Genomic DNA, 26674 nt, shown 5'->3' on the forward strand with positions numbered 1-26674 from the left:
CAAAAGGTCTTACTAATGATCATTATAGGACAAGTGGAAATAAAACAACAACAAAAAGCAGCAAGGTAGCAGTTGGTCATACCTGTGATCCCAGCTACTCATGAGGCTGATAGCTGAGGATTGTGGTTCAAATCTGGCCCAGGCAGAAAGTCCCTGAGACTCGTATGACGAAAAAAAAAAAAAAAAAAAACTACCAAAAAGTCAGAAGTGGAGCTGTGTGGCTCAAGGGGTAGACCACTAGTATTGAGCAGAAAGAAAGAAAGGAAGGAAGGAAGGAAGAAAAAGAAAAGGAAAGAAAGATGAAAAGAAAGAAAGAAAGGCAGACGGGCAGGCTCAGGGGCAGTGGCCAGGCCTTGAGTTCAAGCCACACCGGCTCCCCCCACACACACAGGCGCATGCTCGCAAGCAAAAATCCTATAGATGCTTTCTCTTTCACAGGTAGAATACTGAAACCTGGAAATCACATCAGAACTCATGCACTTAAGTGAATGACCAAATCCAAAACCAATTGTTAAGGGCTGGGCTATGGGTGATTCACACCTGTAATCCCGGGAGGCTAAAATCTGAAGAGTGCGGTTTGAAGCCAACCTGGGCAGGGAAAGTGAGACTCTGATCTCCAATTACACACCCCAATAGCCAGAATTGGAGCCGCGGCTCCAGTGGGTATCAAGCACCAGCCTTGAGCACAAACCCTCAGGGAGAAAGCCCCCAAGTTCTGAGTTCAAGCCCCAGAACCACACCAAACCACCTAGGGTGGGAACAACAGTGCCATCGTCCTTTTCGTGGGTGGGAGTCTGGCTTTTACCAGCGGAAGCCATAGTAAATGAATCACTTCTTGCTCTGGCGCCCCCCCACCCACCCCACCCCCGGCCCCAGCTTGAACTCAGGGTCTGAGCTGTGTGGCTCCAGGCTAGCACTAGCGCTCTACCACTTGAACCACGGCGCCACTGCTAGTTTTCTGGTCACTGGAGATGGGAGGCTCATGGACGCGCCTGCCCGGGCTGGCTCCCAATCTGGACCCCAAGAGCTCCTGCCTAGCCAGGATTCAGACGTGAGCCACCAGGCACGGCTCCGCACCCGCACCTAGTCTTCCCCAGGCGCTCGCTCCTCTCGGCTGGGCCAGCACTGAAGGACGGCTGGACCGGCCGAGCCGGTTGCACCAGCCCGCCTGGACACCCAGGAGGGCGCGCCCAGGATCCACACCCAAGGTACCGACGGTGCCCACACGCAGCCGCCACCTCTAAACCTATTTCCCCGACTAACTCCGCCCCTCCTCCGTCGGCCCGCCCCTCTCGGTTACGGGCTCGGCACTCTCCGGAGGTGGTTTTTTCCCGGGGAGACCACGCTTTTCCACCCCATGCTTCCCAACGGCTCCGCCTTCCCGCCGGAGCCTGACCCTTCCCAGCGTGCCCGGCGACTCCAGCGTGCGAGGCCCTAGGAGGGCAAGGCCCTAGGGCCTGGCCGGGGGGGCGCGAGGGGCACGCTGGGAGTTGTAGTTCCGACGCACCGGAAGGAGGCTGAAAGCTGGCGGAAGGCAGGACTCGGTGTCCCACGGTGCCCTGCGCTCAGCCCGCGCGCTCGCAGCTTCTTGCTCTCTCCGTCCGCCCGCCTGCCCGCCCGCTCCCTTGCTAGCTCGCGCTATCCCTTGCGCTCGCCTCGCGGATCGCGGTGGTTCTGGCCACAGTCTTCGGCTGGGAAGGGGGACAGAGGCGACGGCTCAGGGGAATTGAGGCTACAGTGGTGGTGGTAGGAAGATGTCGGGCGAGGACGAGCAGCAGGAGCAAACTATCGCCGAGGACCTGGTCGTGACCAAGTATAAGATGGGGGGCGACATCGCCAACCGTGAGTGGGGCCTCAGGGGTCCGGGAATCGAGGCTAAGAGGGAGAAGGTGTCGGGCTGGAGCGGCGGGGTGCTGCGGAGTGAGCCACCGAGGGGCGAGCACCGGTCCGCCGGGGCGGCGTGGTGGGAAGACGCACTGTCGCGGCGGGGACTGAGCAGCCAGGCCTGGGCTGCAGTGTGTATGGAGGTGCGGGCAGCGCCCGGCAGGAGCGCAGAGAGGGGTCCCCAGTAGGCTCCGACTCTAGGCCGTTGGTAAGGAGGCAAGGTGCGTCTTCTGACCCTCGCCCTTTAGTCTGGATCTCGGCTGCCTCTGATTCTGGCAGAGACGAGACCAACCTCAAAAATGGAAGGGCCCAGTTGTGGAAGACAGAGGCGCCCCTCGGTTTTGTCAAGGCCCTTGGCCGTCAGGAGCCGAGCCTGCACGTGTTGCCAGGCCCCTGTGCGGATGGCTGGCTTCCCTCTTCCTCTGCTATGGTGCCTGACACCAGCTTCCCCACCACGTGCTTTGCTAGAATCTTTCCTTTATTGCAACTCTTACCCTGGTGGGGGCTCCCTTCTCCCCTTGGGTTAACTCAGGGTCCTGTTGGACAACACTTATGAAGCGTCTAACACAGTTCTGGGAGATAACCTGGATTTTAGGGAAGTTATTCGTGACTATCACCGCTCCAGTGAAGTAGTGATAGTCATAGGAAGGCCATCTGCCTTGTTAGCCTTTCTATTTAATCTCAGGACTTGACTGTGTTTCCAGGTCCAGCTCTCATCCTAGTACTAAAAAAGGGGGACTGATTTTGGCATTGTCACAAGCCGTCCTTATTCCAGCTGTGCTCTGACTTTCTCAGCAGTTGCCTGCCGTTCCAGGCAACTGTCTCATGTTCTATTTTCTCCGTCTCATTCACTTTACCATTTAAAAATCTATGTAAGCAGATATAAACTGCTTGTCTTTGGGGCTTTAAGGTGGTTTTGACAGTAAAGATAGTTGGGAGAAGGTCTCAGAAATGCCACTGGTTTTGAACCCGAGTTTTTCTGGCTTCCAAAGAATCACCAAAACATCTTTAAAACTCAAACTGGAAAACCAGAATGGATTATGAAGAGGGAGTGAGCACAACAAAATTTTTATAACATAGTAGGCATTTATAGTACCCGTATTTTTGGATGCTTTTTAGTATTTGTGTTTAGTATTGAGTGGCTTAAATCAGATAGAAGGGGAAAAAAATGTTCCCACTCTTCCGTATGATGTATAGTTTGAAGCACTTGTGATCTGAGATGCCAGTTTTGAAAATAAGATTAAATATTCCTGAGATCTACTGAAAATTGTAAGTCATCCTGAGTCCCAGGGACCTTAGGTTAAGTCCCTTTGCCTTATATACTTGTTTATGGAGAAATAAGGCCACATAAATTGAGATTACTAATGTCTAATTAGGCTGTCTGAGAAGGGAAGAAGGTAACATTTAACAATGCATCAGCTTGGAGTCAGCAGTTCTACCTTTCTGTTGTCCCTAACGCCCATAAACTTCTTCTGTGTGTGTGTGTGTGTGTGTGTGTGTGTGTGTGTGTGTGTGTGTGTGTGTGTGTGTGTGTGTGTGTGTGTGTGTGTGTGTGTGTGTGTGTGTGTGTGTGTGTGTGTGTGTTGCCTTGGAAGTCATATTAGTTCTATCTTTATTACACCAAAAATAACATCTTCTGGAAATCAGAGGCCTTACCTAATGAGAAAAGATTGTATATATCCAGTTGTCACAAAATATGAAGGGAGTGTTGGCCTTTATTTTAGGAAAGGAAGGTAGAAATGAGAGATATGGGTAGATGCATTCCAAGAGGTAAAACTTCTCCCATTTTTTTTCAGCCCTAGGACAAAGGCACTAGGGAGTATTAAAATCAAATCCAACTTCCAGGTATCCATTGGGTGATAACTAGACAATAAATATAAATACAAACCAGGCTGATCTGTTGGGATTCTGTCCCCAGGAGTACTTCGGTCTTTGGTGGAAGCCTCCAGCTCAGGTGTGTCAGTACTGAGCCTTTGTGAGAAAGGTGATGCCATGATTATGGAAGAGACAGGGAAAATCTTCAAGAAAGAAAAGGAAATGAAAAAAGGTAAAAAGAAATAAAAATCCTTGTTAATATCCCAGGTTTGGCCCTCATTTAGTCCTCTGTTTATCCCCTCCCCCCTTTTTTTGTAATGATGTACCCCCCCATCCCAGCTCTGGTTGAGATATTTGAAGTAGTAAGTAGGATACAGTTTCCTGCCCATTCCAGACTGTGCTTAAGTCCCTGAAAAAACAAGCACAAGGGCTGAGAAAGTGGCTTAGTGGTAGAGTGCTGGCCGAGCATGCATGAAGCCCTCAGTACCACATAAACAGAAAAAGCCCAAAGTGGCACTGTGGCTCAAGTGGTAGAGTGCTAGTCTTGAGCAAAAGAATCTCAGGGACAGTGCCCAGACCTTGAGTTCAAGCTCCAGACTGGCCAAAAAAAGGGCACAAAAACTCTTCCACCTTTTTTTTTTTTTTTTTTTTTTTTTGTCATGGGACCTGAACTCTGGGCCTGGGCACTGTCCCTCAGCTCCTCATCTCAAGGCTAGCACTCTACCACTTGAGCCATAGCTCCACTTCCAGCTTTTTCTACTTATGTGTTGCTAAGGAATGGAACCCAGGGCCTCATGCATGCAAGGCACTCTACCACTGAGCCACCTTCCCAGCCCCCCCTTCCACTTTTTCTAAAGGGCAACCGGGTTCCTGACGGACAGCAAGGCAGTAAGGCTGATGATTCTTTTTACAGGTATTGCCTTTCCTACCAGCATTTCGGTAAATAACTGTGTATGTCACTTCTCCCCTTTGAAGAGTGACCAGGACTATATTCTCAAGGAAGGTGACTTGGTAAAAATGTAAGGTTAAGCCATTCTAGAGCATTTGTCTTTTTCCTAAGCACTTACTTAGTGTCAGTTCCTAATGGAGTATTCTGCTTTTGCCTTTCAGTGACCTTGGGGTCCATGTGGATGGCTTCATTGCTAACGTGGCTCATACTTTTGTGGTTGGTGTGGCTCAGGTAGGTGGTCTGCTTTTGAACTGTTTGGCCTTGATGAGGGGAACTACTGCCTTTTATCCTCATCCTGTGTGGCACCACACAAATTGAGTCTCTAAAAAACAGAAAGGCTTGTCATGTTCATTGGTGGTCTTCCAGTCAATTCCATTCCACACAGATATTAGCCAAAAATGGCCAAGTGAGTTAGTAAGGTATTCAGGAAGATACTGATTACATTTCCTCATCTACAGGGGACCCAAGTAACAGGGCGGAAAGCAGATGTCATTAAGGCAGCTCACCTTTGTGCTGAAGCTGCCCTACGCCTGGTCAAGCCTGGAAACCAGGTAAGATGTTTGTTCTAAAGATGCACTAGGCAGGAATGACTGCTCTGTATGGAATTACTGTTTTGGTCCTCTTAAAAACAAGTATCTTAACAATAACTTAAAGAGAATGGGCAGAAACTAATTTGATATTAAGTAGCAATTAGTTATGAGGTTCTACCATAGATAGTTCTAAGCAAAGGATAGGGATATGTGGTCCCTTCTATATACAGCCTATGTAGATCATTCCTGTGTGTGTATGTTTTTTTTTTTCTGATGTTGTTTTTGTGCTGGTCCTCAGGCTTGAACTCAGGGCCTGTGTGCTGTCCCTAAGCTTTTGTGCTCAGGGCTGGCACTCTGCTACAAAAGAGGTTGGGAGCATGGTTCAGTGGTGGATGCTTTCCTAGGAAGTGCAAGACCCTGTATTCAAACGAGTATCAGAAATACATAGGACATTAAATTCATGCCAAAGTGAGGGCAAATTTTTTCGTGTTTGTTGCGAGACAGTATTTAGAAGACCAGACCTTGTGGAATTCTCATGAACTAATGGGATTGAACATATTAAATTGTTAGTGGAGACCTCTTTCTGTAATGCTTAAATTAGCAAAGATGCATTTAATTGTCAAAATTTCTCTTTCTTTGTGCTCTCTTATTCTTCACTTTTTTTCCCCCTGTTCCTCACAATTTCCCTTCATCTCCACAATTCCTTAACTGCAGTCTGCTTAAACATCTGTCTTAGGGGGCTGGGAAGGTGGCTCAGTGGTAGAGTGCTTGCCTTGCATGCATGAGGCCCTGGGTTCGATTCCTCAGCACCACATAAGCAGAAAAAGCCGTAAGTGGCACTGTGGCTCAAGTGGTAGAGTGCTTGCCTTGAGCTGAAGAGCTGAGGGACAGAGCTCAGGCCCCAAGTTTCATCTGTCTTTGTTTTCTTGTAATGATTTTTAAATCAAATATATTCTAAACCCCTTTGAACAGTGAGTTAGCATTGCTGTTTTGGGCATTTTTTATTTTTGTTTTGTATAATAGCTCATATATAGCTACGTAATCGACAGCATCTATATTACTTACTGATTAAAAGTTATATTGAGCTTGTTTTCCATTTGTGAAATGGCAAAAATAAAATTGTGCCTTATTCTTACAGTTGTAACAATGAGATGATGCATGTAATGTATTAATTATAGTTCCTGGTACATAAATATTTAAATATTCAGTAAATAGTAGCCATGGCTAATTATGCATTGGTTTGAAAAAGTTTTTATGTTTAGTGAAAATTTACAGAGAAAAATGTGGTTGCTGTTCCCTTTTACTAGGTAGAGTGCTAGATATAAAGAAACAAATGCTGCATATTAGACAATACAGGTGTTAAGAAATACAAAAATGTTCCAGGTGCTGGTGGCTCACACCTATAATCCTAGCTACTCAGGAGGCTGAGAGCTGAGGATCGTGGTCCAAAGCCTGCCCAGGCAGGAAAGTTCATGAGATTCTTATTTCCAATTAACCACCAGAAAATCGGAGGTGGCACTGTAGCTCAAGTGGTAGAGTGCTTCCCTTGAGCCAAGAGCTGAAGGACAGCGCCCAGGCCCAGAGTTCAAGCCCCAAAACCAACCAAAAAAAAAAAGTTAAGATATAGATGTAAGGTATTTTTCACTTGGAGAGGTAAGTCTATGGAATGAAAATCCAGTGATTAGGTTCTTTGAAGCTTTTTTGTTCTCATGGTAGACAATTTATTAGCTCAATATGTCTTCACCTTTTATTTGATCTTATACTTCTAGAATACACAAGTGACAGAAGCCTGGAATAAAGTTGCCCACTCATTTAATTGCACGCCAATAGAAGGTGAGATCTTAGATTACAGGGATGAGGGTCTAGGAATGAGTGGTTTTGCAGAATTAAGGCTTTTGCTCCTTTAAAGCATCCACCCTAGCCCTCACTCATTCTGTCAGAAACCTTAATGCCCTGTTCCTATACCATCACGATAACTTGGGTGGGTGAAACTTTTTTAGACTCTGGATAGCTGGCACCATCGGCCTTTTCCTGTCTGTAGGTATGCTGTCACATCAGTTGAAGCAGCATGTGATTGATGGAGAAAAGACCATTATCCAGAATCCCACAGACCAGCAAAAGTAGGTGCCAGCCCCCATTCTTTGACTTACTAGACTAGCCATTTCTGTACTCCTTAATTATGTCCACCTTCTATTCCCAACTCCTTAAGTGACTCCTAATGATTTCCTTTCTATCCCTTTCAGGAAAGACCATGAAAAGGCTGAGTTTGAGGTACACGAAGTATATGCTGTAGATGTGCTTGTCAGCTCAGGAGAGGGCAAGGTGAGGAGAGTACAAGAGTCAGCAAGAATGATGACTGGTGGGGATGGTGTTAAGCCAGACAAAATGTAACCTAACAATTCTTGTAGGCCAAGGATGCAGGACAGAGAACCACCATTTACAAACGAGACCCCTCTAAACAATATGGCCTGAAAATGAAAACTTCACGTGCCTTTTTCAGTGAAGTGGAAAGGCGTTTCGATGCTATGCCATTTACTTTAAGGTACTGTGCTTAGCAAGAACAGGACTTGGAACCAGTCTGACTCAGACAATGTACCCTGGAATGCTTCCCCCCACCCCCCATCCCTCTCTTCCTTTCCTTCCTGCCCAGACTTGTAGCTTGTGCATGAATGCAGGTGCTCTCTTCTCACCTCCTGATCTCCTTTCTCATGGAAGGTAATTTAAAAGAGCGACCCTAAGCATTTCTGTCTAAGGGTAGGAATGATTTTTAAAACAGGAGTAAGCAGGATAGATGTGGTTCAGGTGATAGAACACCTGCCTAGGAAGTCACTTTAAGCCCCAGACCCACAAGCTAAATACCTGAGTGATACAGTACTTACCTAGCATGTGAGAGATGCTAGAAAATTAGTAAAATGATTAGACTCAAACTGAGTTGGGCCTAGTGATTACATCTGCAGTTCCTACATTTGGGAGGCCGACTGAAAATTTGATGCCAGCCTGGGCTACATGGCAAGACCCTGTGTCAAAAAGCAAAAGTAACTAAATGAGAAGTCTTTATAGGTACTTAAGGATACCTCTGAATTCTATCTTTCTCTTCCCCAGAGCATTTGAAGATGAGAAGAAAGCTCGAATGGGTGTGGTAGAGTGTGCCAAGCATGAGCTGCTTCAACCATTTAATGTTCTCTATGAGAAGGAGGGTGAGTTCTGATCATGGTTTGGCTTTAGAGTTTCTGATTTTACAGTGTCCTACTCCTTGTAACTTCAGAAAAGAATTAAGTATGGGCCAAAGAGACCTTTTACCAAAATACGTCTTCAATTTCCCATAGGTGAATTTGTTGCCCAGTTTAAATTCACAGTTCTACTCATGCCCAATGGTCCTATGCGGATAACCAGTGGTCCCTTTGAGCCTGACCTCTACAAGTCTGAGCTAGAGGTCCAGGATGCAGAGTTAAAGGTCAGTGTGAACTAGAAAGTGGTGAGCATGGGGCACCTATCCTGGGAGTGAGCAACTTGAAAAGAACTGCAGTGTTGATCAACACTTGGAATTTCTTTCACATTCCTTACTGTGTTGTTGCCTTCTCTCTGTTTGCAGGCCCTTCTCCAAAGTTCTGCAAGTCGGAAAACCCAGAAAAAGAAGAAAAAGAAGGTAGTTATGATCATTCTCTTTTGTAAGGGCATTAGGTGTATATTGCTGTTGAGTCTGTCTTCCTTGGCAGTAGTGGGATGTAATGTCCCCCCTTCGGCCACAGAGTTGAGGTATTCTGACAAGTCTCCTTTTCTTCAAATACAGGCCTCTAAGACTGCAGAGAATGCCACCAGTGGGGAAACATTAGAAGACAATGAAGCTGGGGACTGAGGTGGGTCTCCTATCCCCAGCTTGCTGCTCCTGCCTCATCCCCTTCCCACCACACCCCAGGCTCTGTGAAGCGCAGTTCGTCTTCTCCACCAGGACCGCCAGCAGAGCAGGGTCTCCCTGTCCCCATCCCAGTACCCCCACCCAGCCCTTCCAACAACAACCAGCTCCAACTGACTGCTCTTGGGAAGCCAGGCTTCCCAATACCGAAGACTACTTTAAATAGAAAAAAAGAAATGGAATAATAAAATCAGGAGTCAAAAGTCCATCGTCTTCAAGCCCTCTTTCTAGCCTTTTCTACTACTCTGCTTGGTCAAGGTGTGTGGCCCTGCAGCAGAACAGGGAGGAGGCTAAATTAGCCACCACCATTAAAACTTCAGCTGAAAAAAATTTTTTTTTATACCACTCTGATATCAGCATTTTCTCATCTACTTGGGGCTTTTTTTCCCCCCTCTTATTTCCCACTTTGCCCAAGCATTTTGTCTGCCCTCAAAATTACTAAAGAGGACCTGTTCTTCAGATTATTTTTACCTGTGGCAGATGCATCCATTTGGGTCTTCCTTAGGAACTGAAGTCTCCCTTTTATGAAGAGATTCTCATCTATCAAGTGGATCCCCGTTCAAATGTTTTTGTTTTTTTTTAGTCATTTTTGTTCTGCAAGATGTCCCCTCTGTGCACGCACCCCTAATTTCCACAAAGCGTAAAGAAATAATCCAGTTCAGCCTTTACTCCAGTCAGTGGGGGCTTCCCTTGCTCTCTTACACAACCTAAGCTGGAAGTTCAACTGTGGTTTATACCCTGTTTGAACTATCTTGACCTCTCTCCCTGGAAAGAAAACCCAGAAACCAGAGGAGTACACTGAAGAGTCAACTCCTAGCCTTCTGAAGCTGTGGACTTAGGATTGGATGAGTTGCTAGGGGTTTTTAGACCTGACAAAATTCAATACCTCTGGCATGCTGACCCAGGGAACTAGGGCTCCCACTAACTTAGGAGGTTTTTAAGATGACATTAAAATAAATTTGGATTTGCTCATAATTGCCTGTGTCTGTGGTTGTTATCTATCTGGTGGAGATGGGAAATGTCAATTCAGCAAGTAATAAGCAGTTGAGAGTTATTCTACAGTGCTGCACTTTACCTAAAAGAAGAGCTATCTTGGGCTGGGGGAGGAGTGTCATAAATCCTGGATTCTCTGAAGATAAACAATAAATGAGATGAGCACTGGTGCTTCATACTGGAATCCTAGCTGCTCAGTATGCTGACATCTGAGGATCACATCTCAAAGCCAGGAGTGGAGGTATGGTTCAAATGGTAGAGCACTGAGTTCAAGCTCTACTACCAGCATTAAAAAAATATAGTAGGGCCGGGCGCTGGTGGCTCACGCCTGTAATCCTAGCTACTCAGGAGGCTGAGATCTGAGGATCTCGGTTCAAAGCCAGCCCGGGCAGGAGAGACCATGAGACTCCTATCTCCAATAAACCACCAGAAAACCGGAAGTGGCGCTGTAGCTCAAAAGCCTTGAGCTGAAGAGCTGAGGGACAGCGCCCAGGCCCAGAGTTCAAGCCCCACAACCGACAAAAAAAAAAAACAAAAAAAATATAGTAGGGCTGGGAAGGTGGCTCAGTGGTAGAGCGCTTGCCTTGCATGCATGAGGCCCTGGGTTCGATTCCTCAGCACCATATAAGCAGAAAAAGCCGGAAGTGGTGCTGTGGCTCAAGTGGTAGGGTGCTAGCCTTGAGCTGAAGAGCTGAGGGACAGCGCCCAGGCCCAGAGTTCAGGCCCCACAACCGGACCCAAAAAAAATATATATATATATAGTAAATGGTATATTGATACTGGTTTGGAACTAGGACATGGAGTTGTGTACTGTAAAAACTCTGCAAGTGTTTGCCCTATTTCAGGAAACAGACATAGGCTAATTTAAGACCAAGATGTGATGTTGGGTTAATTTGTTTTAGACTTAAAGTATATGAGGCAATGCTGACCTAGGGATTCTGAACAAATGCAGCTTACCATTAAAAATAGATTCAGTCAGAAATCCTGTGTTGTCCATATTCATCCCATAATACATTTGTCCAAACTATAGAATGCACACCAAGCTTGAACTCCAGTGTAGCCATGCATAATCTTTGGGTGGAAGATTACATGTCAATGTAATCTGTTGGTTGTGACAACTACAGTACATTATTGTGACAGAGCTGTTAATGACGCTTCACAGTGGAGTAGGAAATATATGGGAAATTACACCTCAAATTTTACTGGAAACCTAAAACTTTAGAAGGTAGTTAAAACTAATAGGTAATTTCATGAGTTAAAACTCATATAGCTTATAGAACAGCAATTGGCAATCATGGTGGGCTTGTAAAATGATCTTGCTAGAGATGTTTTGATTTTTAATTTTTTTAATGTTTAAATTTTTGTCATACTCTATGGTCACAGTCCTAGAATTACTTAAATGCCCTAAGTTTTAAAAAACCTTTTCATTGAAGTGAAATGCAAATAAATGAAAATCTCAGGAAAAGGAACTGTAATAGACAAAAATGATTCAATGTCTTTAAAAAAAAAAAAAAAAAAAAAAAAAAGGCAAGCCGGGCTGGGAAGGTGGCTCAGTGGTAGAGTGCTTGCCTTGCATGCATGAGGCCCTGGGTTCGATTCCTCAGCACCACATAAGAAAAAAGAAAAAAGCCGGAAGCGGCCTTGTGGCTCAAGTGGTAGAGTGCTAGCCTTGAGCTGAAAAGCTGAGGGACAGCGCCCAGGCCCTGAGTTCAGGCCCCATCGACCAGACACCCCCCCCCCCCCCCCCCGCAAAAAAAAAAAAAAACAACTTTATTTTTGAGTCTGATGTACATGGATCCTCCTGTGTCAGCCTGCATTGTGCTGGGAGATTACAGGTCACCACACCGCTCCGACTTTTTTCTTTCTTTTTTGCCAATCCTGGGGCCTGAACTCAGGGCCTGGGCACTGTCCCTAAACTTCTTTTGCTCAAGGCTAGCACTCTACCACTTGAGCCACAGCGCCACTTCAGGCTTTTTCTGTTCATAAGGTACTGAGGAATTAAACCCAGGGCTTTATGCATGCTAGACCAAGCACTCTTATCACCAAGCCACATTCCTAGTTAGTAGTATACATTAGTTATAGAGTGGCTTCATTGTGACATTTCCACGCCGTCTACAATGTATCCTGTCTGCAATGTGTCCTTATTATCACTCCCTTATCTCCCTGCCCTCTTAAAACAATTTCAGCAAGTTTCATTGTTCCGTTTTCATTTGGGCAAATGAAACCACGTTCATCCTTATTCACATTCAATTCAAGCCATATCTGAGGATGTTTTCCAGTGATTCGCAACTAACTATACGATGAAAATGGAAAAGTTCCTTTAAGACCAAATGTCATACTTTCTCTAAAGAAGAATTAGCTAACCTTGTTTCTGCTTTGTCGACAGCAAGTTAGCTTATAAAAATGCAAAGTCCATTCCACAGTCCACACCAATCCATAAGAAAATGGAGGACTTCGCCAAGAAACTGCAACTCCCAAGAAGCAATGAGAGAAATCGGAAGCCCTGGCTCTTTCCTGGTCTGCACCTCTCCGTCCTAGACAGGAAAAACGTGCTCACGTTGAAATAATATATTCATAACAAAACTGGAAAGCTGAGGGTACTGTAAAGCCAATTCGAAATACTACGCTTTCCTACAGGATTAATTTGATCTCATTTGCCCTCTGATAGCGGCTGAAAACGATTCTTACTCTGATTGGACAGTCCCGCCCTTAGAGGGCGGGAAAAGGGGGGGGGGAAAGGGCCGAGAATAGCGGAAGTGACGACACTAAGACCGCCAATAAGTAGTCGTAGGCGGAACTTGGCTCTCTCTCGGCCTTAGCGCCATCTTCCTAGGTGAGTGGCTTTGTGTTCTGCCTACAATCCATTAACATCTGACCTCTATATTTACCATCTCCGGAGAAAACTAACTATAACCTTTTTCTCTTCCTTGGCAGGAACAACTGCGCCATGAGAGCCAAGGTGAGCCGTTTCTAGCAGGGAGATTGGGAGTTGGCAAGGGGGAGATCCCAACAAGGAAAGACGGCCGTGCTTCTCAATCGCAGCATTCTATGTTCGGGCGGTGGTCAGCATACTTTGGGGGGGAGAAGGAAAGAAAGATGTCCGTTGGACCGTGGAGGGTGTTAAAACGGGTGTAAGAAACAGACTTGGGGTCTTAAGTCAACCCATGGTCATTGTTAATGCTACGTCCAATCCTTCATACAAGCTAAGAGCTTGCTCAGTTTTTAAACCTATGGTGTACGTCTGTATTTTGTTAATAAGGATTTATTTTTTCTTTTCCCTTTGCCTCATAATCGGGTTGTTAGTGGAGGAAGAAGCGAATGCGCAGGTATGTTGAGACAACTCGCCTGGGAGGATACCCTCGGACAAAAAAAAAGGAACTGTGAGACAATCAGTTTTGCCTCGGCAGAATCAGTGATTGATTAACCCCCTAAATGCACAGGGAAGGAAAAACTGGTTTGTAAACAGCATGTCTTCTCGTGTGTCCTTTTCAGGCTGAAGCGCAAAAGAAGAAAGATGAGGCAGAGGTCCAAGTAAACCAGCTTGTGCACCCGTCGAGGCCAGAGGAGCAGGAGGAATAAGGAATTGCCGTAGGCCGGGACGCTGAGTTTGTTGGACTGCATGCCGCTGTGATTTCCCAGTGGATCTAGAAACTTCCATCGCCAAGATCGTCCCTGAAAGACAACACCTTGCTCATAACCAAGCATCCCCTGATGGTCCTGTGCCCCGGACCTGTGACATTCTGGACTAGTTCTGTTCATAGTTGTGGCCGAGTGTGACGCGTGTACAATAAACCATCTCTTTCGCTGTTGCAGCTGAACTTTCAAATCGTCTTGTCTTTTACGTCCTCATTACGACTTCGGGGGGCGGGGAGCGGGTTGTGTGGATCGTTGCTGGTTGAGCGGTGTCAACACTCTGGATGGTGTCAAAAAGTTAACCCGGGCAATATCTTGGGTGCTACGTGTGGGCGGCGCGTGCTGGGGTTTGGAGCGATGTGTGCGCCAAGGGTGTGTGTGTTCCAAGGCTGCGGTAAAAGTTCGAGCTTGCACCGTACTACTAAGGCGTGCTCGCTGTTTTTGGATAGCTGGGGCTCCTTAACGTTGCTGGGTCGTGTTGCCATGGTGACGCGCAAGGGTTGTTGGGAACTTCCTGCGGCTTATCGCGCCGCTTCGCGTACCATAGAGTATGGTTCCGGGTCTGGCGGCTAGATCGTCGCCCTTCCGCAGGAAGCGGAAGAGCGGTGGAGTGGGCGGCTCTTTGTCGAAGCTTGAGGACCGGCAGGCGGCAGCAGCAACTACGGCGGCGGCGGCAGGTGAGGGAGGCGGGAGACTTAGGTGGAGGCCGCGCCCGGAGGGGAGGAGTCGGGGCTGGCCCAGCGGCTGGGCTCCGCTGGCCCACACGAGGCCCCCCCAAGAACCTATCTGGCTTTTTTTCCTCGCAACCCAAGACAGGGTCCCTTTTCTGACTGACCCGGCTTCGCGAGCAAACGCCAGCTTCGTGACGTCACGGCCCTTCCCATCCCTTCATCTTGATGTCACCCAGACGCCCTCCCCCCTGCACCGGCTTCACTTCCTTAGTGTCCTTTTCGCTGGTCTCATGGCCAAGTGCCGGAGCCACTGTCCTCAAGTACAGAAGAAGAAGCTAGAAGACTTGCTTTAGGGAAACTCTTAGGACTTTTCGCAAACTCTAGGTGTTGGGAAGCGTCACAATCACCGACCCCCCAGTCTAATGTGCCATCCCATGTGCTGTCAGTTGCCGCTCTTCCTTCGGCGGTTCTAACTCCCGGCCCTAGCCTGTCCTCTGGACCCCCACATCCTCCTTCATCTCGAGGTAGAGCTTCCTCCACCTACTGTTCGTTGAAGATGGGTTTTCCCACTCATCTTCCCAGTCTGAGTCACTTCTATCCCTTATTCCCTTATTATTCTTTTTTTTTTTTTTTTTTGGCAACTTCTCTCTTTGACAGGAAAAGTTGCCGTTTTGTCCGACTTCGTTCCTATTTATGACAACTACCTCAGAGTTCTCCTGTTCTCCCACCCAAGTTTCTGTTTATTTGTTTTTGTTCAGAACCCAGCAGTGATGTGGAGGTGGAGACCCACAGGAGTCCCGGACTTCACCTGAGCTACCTCAGGTATTCTGGGAGAGTTGGGTGGGGAGAAGTATATCTAATTATCTGTTCTGGTGGGATTTGTAGTGTGCATCAGGCTTGGGTAGATGGCGACTTATTCTTCACCTGATGGTTTCTCTTTTAGTAGAAGTTCAAATCTTAACCAGGTGGCTTATTCCAGGAGGCTGAGAACTGAGGATTGAAGTTCAAAGCCAGACTAGGCAGGAAAGTCCTGGAGACTCTTATCTTGGATTACCTACCCAAAAGAGAAGCTGGAAGTGGAGCTGTGGCTCAAGTGATTGAGTGCTAGCCTCAGGCCCGAGTTCAAGCTCCAGAATCGGCACGCGCGCATGCGCACACACACACACACACACACACACACACACACACACACACAGTTGGCATTTTCTCTTTTACCACTTTCTTTTATTCTTCCCTACTTACTGTTTTTGTTTGTTTATTTTTCTAGTCCTGAGGCTTGAACTGGGCCTGCTCGCTGTCCCTGAGCCTCGTTATGCTCAAGGCTAACAACTCTACCACTTGAGCCAAAGCACCACTTCCAGCCTTTTCTGAATAGTTTATTGGATATAAAAATCTCATGGACTTTTCTGCCTGGGTTGGCTTCAAACCACAATCATCAGATCTCAACTTCCTGAGTAGTTAGAATTACAGGTGTGAGTCACCCACATCTGACTTGGGCTACTTACTTTTGGAGGAGATATGAAGACCTCTTCTTTTATACAAATTTTTGTGTAACTCTGGCTCTGATCTGGTCTGTTGTTTTAGGGTGATCTTAAGGCAAGAGGGTTGGATGGGGAAGTCAAAGCTAACAGAATCAGAAGAGATCAGTTATACCTAAGGGGAAACAATATGAAATCCGTTTGAACAGCAGGGGGAGCCTGAACACTATGAAAGGTTTAGGAGGTAAGACACGTGGTAACTAGGACTCCCAGTTTGTTGGGAGTGAGGGCCTGGAGGGGGGTGCTAGAACTAGGGCAGTGGACTGGCATTCCAGAGCTCTCTTGGGAAATAAATTAAAAAAGCTTTTATAGAGGCTATAAATAATTAGTGTCTTTATGGGGTAAGGAATGGCGTGGTTTGATGTCAGTGGATCTTCTCATGGAAGGGTTAGGGGAGTGGGGACTGGGCAAAAGTCGATTGTTCCTGTCAAATTTACTTCTTCACACCTTGACCTTGCCACAAATGGTTTTATCCCAGGGTGGGTAGTGGTGGCTGGAAATGGAAATTCTAGTTTAGAATATCTCCCCTGAAGTGAAGGGGGCCAACTTTCCATAGTTGAGCATGATAGTAAGAGAAAACAATAGTGACAGAATAGCAACAGCCCTCAAACTGGTAACAGTAGGCTCTTCGTCAAGGATTTCTTGGGTTCTAGAGATCTGGTAGATACAGAACTCTCACCTATAATCCCATGGAAGAGTAGTTAAGGAAATATTTTACTGGTACCCTACTGTCCGTAAGCTGTAACAGTGAAGCAGCCAGTCCTTAGGGCACTATTCCAGTCTCCTGCTAGTCTATTCAGAAACCAACAACAGTTTTAATTTCACTTCCATGAGTTTAATAAGGTCATCTTAGAAGGGAAGATAAAATCCAACACTCCCTGCCCCCTCCTGGGCCTATCACTGTTAGATGAGGTGGCTTCACCCCAACTCCCTCCCTTAGCCAGGCAAGTGTGAATCACTCTGACCAAGACCAGGTGCATAAAGGCTTGGGCAGGACTTCTGGCCAAGTCCGTCAGAATTCCTGTCTCTCAGATTTGCCACCTCCAAAGCCATTGCCTCACTGGACTGCCTGCTCTACACACAGGAAGAGAGGGGGGAATCTCTGGTGGAGTCTGGTTTGACAGATTTGACACATTTCCCCTCTTCCTGCCTCCCCCTTCCCTCCTTTTTTTCAGCAGTCACCAAGAGTGGCAAGAAAAGGAAGAAAGCCCTGACTTAGCGGGGACCAGGATGCCTGACCGGGACAGCTATGCCAACGGCACTGGAAGCAACGGTGGCGGCCCTGGAAGCAGTGGCAGTGAGGAGACGGGCGTGGCAGGAGCAGGCAGTGGAGGAAGCAGCTCGGATGCCATCTGTAGAGACTTCCTGCGGAATGTGTGCAAGCGAGGCAAACGTTGTCGATATCGTCACCCAGACATGAGTGAGGTGTCCAACTTAGGGGTGAGCAAAAATGAATTCATCTTTTGCCATGACTTCCAGAACAAGGAGTGTAGCCGCCCAAACTGCCGTTTTATCCATGGCTCCAAGGAGGATGAGGATGGCTATAAGAAGACGGGAGAGCTTCCCCCTCGGCTGAGGCAAAAAGTAGCAGCTGGCCTGGGCCTTTCACCAGCTGACCTGCCAAATGGAAAGGAGGAGGTCCCTATCTGCCGTGACTTCCTCAAGGGTGATTGTCAGAGAGGAGCCAAGTGCAAGTTCCGTCACCTGCAACGGGATTTTGAGTTTGATGCTCGAGGTGGAGGCGGCACTGGCGGTGGGGGCTCCACAGGCTCAGTTCCCCCAGGAAGACGTCACGATCTTTATGATATCTATGACCTTTCTGACAGGGGCTTTGAGGACCACGAACCAGGCCCCAAGCGCCGGAGAGGTGGATGCTGCCCTCCTGATGGCCCTCATTTTGAGTCATACGAATATAACTTGGCTCCACCCCGAGGGGTAGAGTGTAGACTACTAGAAGAAGAGAATGCCATGCTCAGGAAGCGCGTAGAGGAATTAAAGAAGCAGGTCAACAACCTGCTGGCCACCAATGAGGTACTTCTGGAACAAAACGCCCAGTTCCGCAATCAAGCCAAGGTCATGACCCTGAGCTCTACTGCACCAGCCACTGAGCAAACTCTAGCCCCCACTGTGGGCACTGTCGCCACTTTTAACCATGGCATTGCCCAGACTCACACTACGCTCAGCAGCCAGGCTCTACAGCCTCGTCCTGTGTCCCAGCAAGAACTGGTAGCCCCTGCTGGAGCTCCAGCGGCTCCCCCAACTAATGCTGCACCTCCTGCTGCTCCACCACCCCCACCCCCACACTTGAACCCAGAGATCACGCCACTCTCAGCTGCTCTGGCTCAAACAATTGCCCAAGGAATGGCTCCCCCACCTGTCTCCATGGCTCCTGTAGCTGTATCTGTGGCTCCTGTGGCTCCTGTGGCTGTATCGATGGCCCAGCCCTTAGCAGGAATCACAATGAGCCACACCACCACTCCCATGGTGACTTATCCTATTGCTTCCCAGAGCATGCGCATCACAGCCATGCCGCACTGATGGGGCTAAAGGACATTCCCCTGGTGTAGCCTCTCAGGGCTGAGGTCAAGGGGCCCTTGCCCACTCGCCTAGCCCTTCCAACCCTGTCTGAAGGGCTCCCTCAAGAACTAGGACAAGAGAACAAGGAATATGCTTCTGAGGAGCATTTCCTGAGGTGGAATTGGGCAGGTGTGTTCTCATCTGTCTTTTAGGAGTGCACTCTTGTCCTTCAGGCCTCACTCAAGTGGTGGTTTGCGTAGAAGTTCAGACTGAAGCCAGCAGCAAGGAAGGACTGACTGAGGGTCTCTGTCCTCGGTGCTCAGCAGGAAGTTGAGGACATCCCTGGTTGTGTCCTTTCTTCTGAACAGCACAGGTTCCAGTACTGGTTTTGGAAGAAAAAGTGCCCCATCCAGAGGGAGATCCAGGAAAGATTGGGAAGTGGGTGGCCAGAGAGAAGATCTCATAGGAGCCTTCAGATGATTTGTGGCCCAGTTGGTTTGAATAATACAGAAATTGCTCCTGGGCCCCTGGGAAGGCCGGGACCATAGTACTCCAGCCCAAAGACTAGGGGAGCATCCATTTACCTAGCTTGGTCTGGATATCTGTAGGGCAGGGCCCACTACTTTCCAAAGAAATAAAATTAACTATTATTTTTAACAAATGGAGGCAGTGAAAACTTTCTTAGATATTCTTTGTGGAAAATGGGAGCATAAAATAGATCTAATGCCAAAATGGGGTAAAAACCCTACCCTCACATAGCTTGGGTAAGTTGGATGGATGCCATCATAGATGGCTAGGGACCAAATGGAGCCTTGGGGAAGGCACTCTGTGGGGGTAAAAGCTTTGGAGCCACCTAGTCTAGTTTAAAAATAGTCCCATCTGTTTCTGGTCTCTGTCTGCATATGCTATTCCCAGGTTGTCTTAGTAACAAGGGCTTCTAGGGTCATTCAGGGGGGCAGGTACTAAGGAGGGTGTATGTGCTCAGAAATGGGGTTGAGATGTTATGGAGTTAGCAGATAATTCCCTTAACTCAAACAGCAGGGCAGATGGCATTGCCTTTCTTGAGTTGTTGATAGCAGTTATGTCCCTCCAGCTCCAAGCCTTCTCTAGTGGCAGTGCCTTAAGCCTTCAAAGGGTTGGGAGGGGCTAGGAAAAGGGAGTTCTTCTGAGGACACAAGCTTCAGGGTTTATTTCCTTTCTTTGGTCTCTATACTTAAGACCAGAAGTTTTATATCCACTTAAGGCCAGGGACCCCAGTGACCAAACTTCAGTTCCTCCGCAGCTCATGGCTAATATAGGGGAAACAACAGGTATCTGGTGCAATGGCACGGTGGTTTGGAGGGCATGCAAAGTGATGCTGTGTGTACTTCCCTCATTGCATCTTCAGCTACCTCTTTCTGGAAAGGTTGACAAATCAGGTTTGGAGATGGTGGGCTAGATCAAGGCTGGTTACTGGGCTAAAAAAAAAATGCCTGGCACAGTAGACTGTTCCTGTAGTCCCAGCTTCTCAAAAGGCTGGGTCTGGGCAAGAGGACCACTTGAGCCTTGAAAGACTGGTTGAACACCAGTCTGGGCAACACAGAGACCCCTATCTCTGAGGGAGTGCTAAAGAAAAAAGGAGGCAGAATTGCTTATGGATTTTTAAAAACAACACATTGGTAAGCTTAATGTTCAGTTTCTGGTGCAATTTTGGGTTATTAAAAGATGGCTTAGGAGCATATAGAAATGTGAGTATAGATACCAACATGAATTCTCCTCAGTTAAAATCTTAATTTTATTTTCTTGTTTCACCAGTAATACATTTGCAGTTGGCCAATTTGGGCTTATTTATGTGCCATACTGGAGCTTGAATTCTGGGTCTCGAGTATATCCTTGGCTTCTTTTTATTGATTTATTTTTGACAGTAATGGGGCTTGAACTCAGCCTGGGCACTGTTCCTGAGCTCTTCAGCTCAAAGCTAGCTTCTCTACCACTTGAGCCATAGTGCCACTTCTGGTTTTCTGGTGGTTAATTGGAGATAAGAGTCTCGTGGACTTTTCCTGCCCAGGCTGGCGTTGAACCACAATCCTCAGATCTCAGCCTTCTGAGTAGTAAGGATTATAGGTGTGAGCCACCAGGACCCTTTTTTTTTTTTTTTTAAATCACAACTGGCAATACCACTTGAGCCATCCCTCCAGTTGTAGCTCTTTTTGTTGGTGTAGGGCTCTGCCACTTTGAGCTGCAGCTCCATTTCCAGTTTTTTGAGTAGCTAATTGGATATAAGAGTCTCACTGGAACTTTTCTGCCCGGGCTGGCTTCTAACCCGCATCCTCAGATCTCAGACTCCTGAGTAGCTAGGAATATAGGTATGAGCGACTGGGGCCTGGCCAGTTGCAGCTTTTAGCTGGCTAGCTGGAGATACATTGTTCAGCTGGTCTTAAACTATGATTCTCAGATTAGCCTCCTGAGTAGTTAGGATTATAGATGTCAGCCACTAGAGCCTAGCCAGTTGTGTTGCTGTTTGTTTTGCTGTTTGTTTGTCTCATTTAACAGTCACCGAGTGACCTTGTCTGATGCTGTGTTTTATGAGATTGTTTTATCTAGCACAAGAACTCATCAGCCAGCTTTGGGAAACATACCTGTCCTGACAATTCAGAAGTTTAGGTCTCTGTGTCATGTCAATTCCTGGGTGTCCAGAGCTTCTTTCCTGTTTCATCTTTAAGTGATCGAAGAAAAGAAAAAAAATATGAGTCAGAGTAGTAGGATTTAAGTGATATAATAACCTTTGTCCCTAGTGAATATTGCTAAGTGCCTTAATCCTAGAGCAATCTCTAGTAATAAGCTCAAGGGCTATGTTTTGTTTTATTTGTTTGTTTATTTATCTTTACTTTTGTTGGTTCTTCTGCTTGAACTCAGGTCCTGGGCACTGTCCTGAGTTTTTTTTTGCTCAAGGTTTGTGCTCTACCACTCTGAGCCACAGCTCCAACTTTGAGTTTTTTGTTAGTTAATTAGAGATAAGAGTTTCAAGGACTTTATTGCCAGGGCTGACTTCATACCATGATCCTCAGATCTTAACCTCCTGAGTAGCCAGGATTACTGGCGTGAGCCACCAGCGCCAGGCTTTTTTTTTTTTTTTTAATTTTTTGTGTTGGTCCTGGGGCTTGAACCCAGGCCATGGGTGCTGTCCCTCAGATTCTTTTATTCAAGGCTAACACTGTACTGTTGAGCCATAGTTCCATATCTGGCTTTTTTTAATGATAATGTTTCCACACAGGAAAGTCCAGCCCCTGCCTGCTGGCTTGAAACCATGATCCTCAAATCTCAGCCTTCTGAGTAGTTAGGATTACAGGAATGAGCCACAGGTGCCTGACTTCTATGTTTTATTTAAAAAGGAGACTAAAAATACAAAAAGCCTATTTAAGATCAGTAGTAGAATTTAGTATGTGGGAGAGGCTCTGGCACCAGCACTATAAAGCAAAGTGAAACAAAAAACATTCATCAGGGGCTGGGAAGGTGGCTCAGTGGCAGAGCACTTGCCTTGCATGCACGAGGCCCTGGGTTTGATTCCTCAGCACCACATAAGAAAAAAGAAAAAAGCTGGAAGTGGCGCTGTGGCTCAAGTGGTAGAGCGTTAGCCTCGAGCTGAAGAACTGAGGGACAGCGCCCAGGCCCAGAGTTCAGACCCCACGACCAGACCCAAAAAAACAAACAAACAAACAAACATTCATCAGTACATACAAGAAAGAAAAAGTAGGGGCTGGGAAGGTGGCTCAGTGGTAGAGTGCTTGCTTGCATGCATGAGGCCCTGGGTTCAGCTCCTCAGCACCACATAAGCAGAAAATGCCGGAAGTGGTGCTGTGGCTCCAGTGGTAGAGTGCTAGCCTTGAGCTGAAGAGTTGAGGGACAGCGCCCAGGCCCAGAGTTCAGTACCCACGACAAAGAAAGAGGGGCTGGGAAGGTGGCTCAGTGGTAGAGCGCTTGCCTTGCATGCATGAGGCCCTGGGTTTGATTCCTCAGCATCACATAAGCAAAAAGAAAAAAGCCGGAAGTGGCTCAAGTGGTTCCAAGCTGGAAGTGGTGCTGTGGTTCAAGTGGTAGAGCACTAGCCTTGAGCTGAAGCGCTGAGGGATAGTGCCTAGGCCCAGAGTTCAGGCCCCACAACTGGACCCAAATAAAAAAAAAAAGGAAGGAAGAAAAAAATAGCCAGGTGCTGGTGGCTCACACTTGTAACCCTAGCTACTCAGGAGGCTGAGAGCTGAGGATTGAGGTTCAAAGCCAGCCCAGGCAGGAAAGTCTGTGAGACTCCTATCTCCAATTAATCACCAGAAACTGGAAGTGGTACTGTAGCTCAAGTGGTCAAGCGCTGAGCTGAAGAAAAAAAAATTCAGTGTCTGTTGTATGGAATGACTAAAATACTGGGCCTGTCTCCCCTTAAAATACTGTTTAGGGAGTCAGGCACCAGTGATTCACGCCTGTAATCTTAGCTACTGAGGAGGCTTCGATCTGAGGATTGCAGTTCAAAGCCAGCCGGGGCAGAAAAATCTGTGAGACTCTTATCTCCAATTAACCACCTGAAAACCAGAAGTGGTAAAGAGCTAGCTTTGAACTGAAGAGCTTAGGAACAGCACCCAGGCTGAGTTCAAGCCCCATGACGGACCAAAAAAAAAAAAAAAGTACTGCTTAGGGATAAAACGTACAACTTGTGGAGATTAATGTGGAGATTAATGCAGTAAATTCATATAAGAGCCACCTGGAATCTCCAGTTGGCACACAAAATCAAATTTGGGGCTGGAAGTGTAGCTTAGTGGCAGAGGACTTGCCTAACATGCTTCATCTGGGATCATTTCCCAGCACTTAAAAAATAAAATAAAACCTTGAACTCAGGGCCTGGGTGTGGTCCTTGGGTTTTGTTTTGGTTTTACTCAAGGCTAGCACTGCCTGTACCACTGAAGCCACAGTTCCACTCCCAACTTTTCTGATAATTAATTGGAGTCACAGTCTCACACTTTCCTGCCTCGCCTAGCTTCAAACAATGATCCTCAGATTTTAGCCTCCTGAATAGCTAGGATTACAGGTGTACAGTGCCTGGCTGTATCATGTACTCTAAATGTAAGTTTTAGATAGCTGTTGCTAAATCAGAGTTGTATGTGAAAAAATAACCCTGTAAGAAAAGGCTGAAGGGGGTCAGGCATTGGTAGTTCATGCCTATAATCCTAGCTCCTCAGGAGGCTGAAATCTGAGGATTATGATTTAAAGCCAGCCCAGACAGGAAAGTCCAAGAGACTCTTATCTCCACTTAACCAGCACAAAAGTGGAGCTTAAGTGGTAAAGTTCTAGCTAGCCTGGAGCCGAAATGCTCAGGGACAGCATCTAGGCCCTAAGTTGGAGCAGAGAGAAAGGAAAAGGAAAGAGAAGAGAAAGATTATATATGTAATCCTTGAATCCTACCTATTTAGGAGGCTGAGACCTGGGGGTTCAAATATTAAAGCCAGCCCAGGCAGAAAAGTTCTCAAGAGTCCATCTTCAATTAACCAGCAAACAGCCAGGCTAGGCGTGTAGCGTAAGTGACTGAGTACCAGTTGTGAGCAGAAAAGCCAAGCAAACCATGGTAATTAAGGAACGGGAAAGGAAGGGACAGGGAGAGGGAGAGAGACAGTCAGAAAAGAATGAAAAAGAAAGAAAAGAAGGAAAGAAAGTGAGGAAGGAAGAACACCAAAGAGAAACTCAATGGATGTTTTCAGATGTTTGAAGGGCTGCTACCTGGGAAGTTGAGGCAGGAGAATTACCTAACTCAAGGCCAGCCTAGGCAGCTTAAAAAAAAAAAATGACTGAGGACATACAGTACATGCTCAAGGCTCTGGTTTCAGTCCTCAGCAAAAAGAAAAAGGTGTGGGGAGGAGGAGCTGCTCAAAGAAGGGAAGTCCTTGCTACCCAAAATATAGAGTTCTAAGCGGGTGCTGGTGGCTCACACCTGTAATCCCACCTACTAAGGAGGCTGAGATCTGAGCATCTTGGTTCAAAGCCTGCCTGGGCAGGAAAGTCCGAGAGACTCTTATCTCCAAAAAACTACTAGAAAACCAGAAATGGTGCTGTGGCTCAAGTGGTAGAGCACTCGCCTTGAGCTGAAGAGCTGAGGGACAGTGCCCAGGCTCAGAGTTCAAACCCCACAACTGACCAAAAAAAAAGTTCTAGAATGATCATTAACATTTATTGAGACAATGCAGCCAAAGCACTATGCTAGGCACTTTGCATGTATTTTATTAATTCAGTGGGTAGTACTGTACCCATTTTACAGAGAAAAAGCAGGCTTTTTTTTTTTCTGTGCCAGGTACTTGTGTCTCATGCCTAAATCCTAATATTCAAGAGGCTAAGATCTAAGGATTATAAGCAGGAAAGTCGCTGAGACCCTCATCTCCCGTCAACCACCAAGAGGTTGAAAAAGGAGCTGTGGCTCAAGTGGCAGAGCAAACGTCATGAAGAAAGAAAGGAAAGAAGGAAAGAGCCAGGTGCCAGTGGCGCATGCCTGTAATCCTACCTACTCGGGGCTGAGATCTGAGGATCATGGTTCAAAGCTAGCCCCGGCAGGAAAGTCTACGAACTCTTATCTCCAATAAACCACTAGAAAACCGGAAGTGGCACTGTGGCTCAAGTGGTAGAGCACTTGCCTTGAGCTGAAGAGCACAGGAACAGTGCCCAAGCCCAGGGTTCAAGCCCAAGTACACACACACACACACACACACACACACACCATGGCCAAGTACACACACACACACACACACACACACACACCATGGCCCACAAAAAAAAAGCTAGGGGTAAACACACTGGCCCTGATCAGGTTCAAGCCCAAGTACCAGTACAATACACACACTCACACTCACACACACACAAACACCTATCTGCCCAGGATTTTATAACTAGTAAGAAACGGGGCCAGGGGGCTGGGAAGGTGGCTCAGTGGTAGAGCGCTTGCCTTGCATGCATGAGGCCCTGGGTTCGATTCCTCAGCACCACATAAGCAAAAAGAAAAAAGCCGGAAGTGGCGCTGTGGCTCAAGTGGTAGAGCGCTAGCCTTGAGCTGAAGAGCTGAGGGACAGCGCCCAGGCCCAGAGTTCAGGCCCCACGACTGGACCAAAAAAAAAAAAAAGAAGAAGAAGAAAGAAACGGGGCGAGGAGTATTCTTGGCATATTCTTGATAGACCTGGGGTGCTGGTTGCTCAGAGCTGTAATCCTAACTACTCAGGAGTCTGAGATCTGAGGATGGTCTTTTAAAGCCAACCTGGGTAGGAAAGGCCATGAGACTTAATCTCCAATTAGGTACCTAAAAACTGGAAGTGGAGCTGTTGCTCATAATCATGAGCAAAAAAAGCTTACAGGAAGCGCATAGGCCCTGAGTTCAAAAAGATCGAATAGAGACATCCAACACTGGGAATACTACATGGCAATAACTTTTGAAGAACAGAACTGAAGGACATTTCCTTACCCTGTTGGCCCTACCATTTTCTTTATAAAGTATGCTAAAATCAGAATAACCCTCTGCATCTCCTGGGAGGCAAAAAAAAAAAAAAATCTAAGATTACAAGTTCAGGAAATAAAGGTACTCTCTCCCCTCACTTCAGCCCCACCCTGTAATATACTTCCTCCAAGGAAAGACCATCCCTTCCTGTTACCCATTTACTGCTTACCACCACCAGGTGGCACCTGGGAAGCAGCAAGCATAGTCAAAGGGTGGAGACCCACCCTGTTTGTGCTGCGAACTGCATTGCAGCTGGGATCCTACGGCTCCCAGGTTTCAAGAGGTGCAAAAGCTTACAGATGAGGTTTTGTCCTCTATATAGTGGCGTCCTAAGTAAGAAGATCTGATGATCTGGATGAAAGGAAGGAAGAAGTTTGGAAAGGAGGTTCATCCTGTACATTCCCTAGTCTCAGAAACCCTCTCTTTCACTCTAGTGCTTTGCAAATTTCAGTCAGAGAGTTCTGTTTAACGAGTTTCATTTGCCTTCCAGTTACTTGGGAATAGATTATCTGTATCTTTTCCAAGCTGCTTGTTTCCTTTCTACCTGCTCACCTCTAGATTATGTAGAGTAGAAAAAGCAGATAGTAAATTGTTCCTTATACAGTTCTACAAAAGGAATGAAACCATCTCAATACTGCGGGCATCAAGGAAGTAGAGAAAGGGAAGTGAGAAAAATTAAGAGTAAGGGAGGGAAGCTGGGCTAGGTTTTAAAGCAGCTTTGATGAAATCTGGCCTG

The 26674-nt window shown here is 46.8% G+C and overlaps 2 protein-coding genes and 1 long non-coding RNA gene across 9 annotated transcripts; all 3 read left to right on the forward strand.

The window, feature by feature from the left end:
• The first annotated feature begins 1559 nt into the window (after positions 1–1559).
• On the forward strand, positions 1560–9297 carry Pa2g4 (proliferation-associated 2G4). Its single transcript, XM_070042789.1, has 13 exons — positions 1560–1842; positions 3803–3931; positions 4613–4718; positions 4810–4879; positions 5107–5199; positions 6948–7011; positions 7220–7298; positions 7422–7500; positions 7587–7720; positions 8281–8375; positions 8505–8632; positions 8771–8824; positions 8969–9297. Exons 1-13 carry the CDS (start codon positions 1755–1757, stop codon positions 9032–9034), a joined length of 1185 nt encoding a protein of 394 aa, XP_069898890.1. The 5' UTR covers positions 1560–1754; the 3' UTR covers positions 9035–9297.
• A 1013-nt stretch (positions 9298–10310) lies between these two features.
• LOC138841894 (uncharacterized) lies at positions 10311–13902 on the forward strand. 3 transcript variants are annotated; one of them, XR_011376523.1, is made up of 4 exons: positions 10311–10325; positions 13019–13043; positions 13388–13410; positions 13577–13902. It is a non-coding gene; the product is annotated as an uncharacterized lncRNA (long non-coding RNA). The 3 variants fall into 3 exon arrangements; XR_011376521.1 differs by lacking the exon at positions 10311–10325 and adding an exon at positions 12899–12917; XR_011376520.1 differs by lacking the exon at positions 10311–10325 and having other exon boundaries at positions 12930–13043.
• Positions 13903–14291: 389 nt separating this feature from the next.
• On the forward strand, positions 14292–19143 carry Zc3h10 (zinc finger CCCH-type containing 10). Of its 5 annotated transcripts, none has more exons than XM_070042801.1 (3): positions 14292–14394; positions 15147–15210; positions 17102–19143. In XM_070042801.1, exon 3 carries the CDS (start codon positions 17157–17159, stop codon positions 18462–18464), a length of 1308 nt encoding a protein of 435 aa, XP_069898902.1. In that variant the 5' UTR covers positions 14292–14394; positions 15147–15210; positions 17102–17156; the 3' UTR covers positions 18465–19143. The 5 variants fall into 5 exon arrangements, with proteins under 5 accessions (XP_069898902.1, XP_069898920.1, XP_069898911.1 ...); XM_070042819.1 differs by having other exon boundaries at positions 17105–19143; XM_070042810.1 differs by lacking the exon at positions 14292–14394 and adding an exon at positions 14638–14912.
• Positions 19144–26674: the final 7531 nt, after the last annotated feature.

The sequence above is a fragment of the Dipodomys merriami genome, unplaced genomic scaffold (assembly GCF_024711535.1).
Source record: "Dipodomys merriami isolate MVZ:Mamm:240054 unplaced genomic scaffold, mDipMer1.0.p SCAF_10, whole genome shotgun sequence".
In the NCBI taxonomy this organism is placed as follows: domain Eukaryota; kingdom Metazoa; phylum Chordata; class Mammalia; order Rodentia; family Heteromyidae; genus Dipodomys; species Dipodomys merriami.

Excerpts from the sequence above, each read along its gene's own strand:
- Pa2g4 (XM_070042789.1), top strand. The coding sequence starts at position 1,755 with ATGTCGGGCGAGGACGAGCAGCAGGAGCAAACTATCGCCGAGGACCTG. Across the intron at positions 7,012-7,219 it reads TAATTGCACGCCAATAGAAG|GTATGCTGTCACATCAGTTG; the intron begins GTGAGATCTTAG and ends TCCTGTCTGTAG. Across the intron at positions 8,825-8,968 it reads AGAAAAAGAAGAAAAAGAAG|GCCTCTAAGACTGCAGAGAA; the intron begins GTAGTTATGATC and ends CTTCAAATACAG.
- Zc3h10 (XM_070042801.1), top strand. The coding sequence starts at position 17,157 with ATGCCTGACCGGGACAGCTATGCCAACGGCACTGGAAGCAACGGTGGC.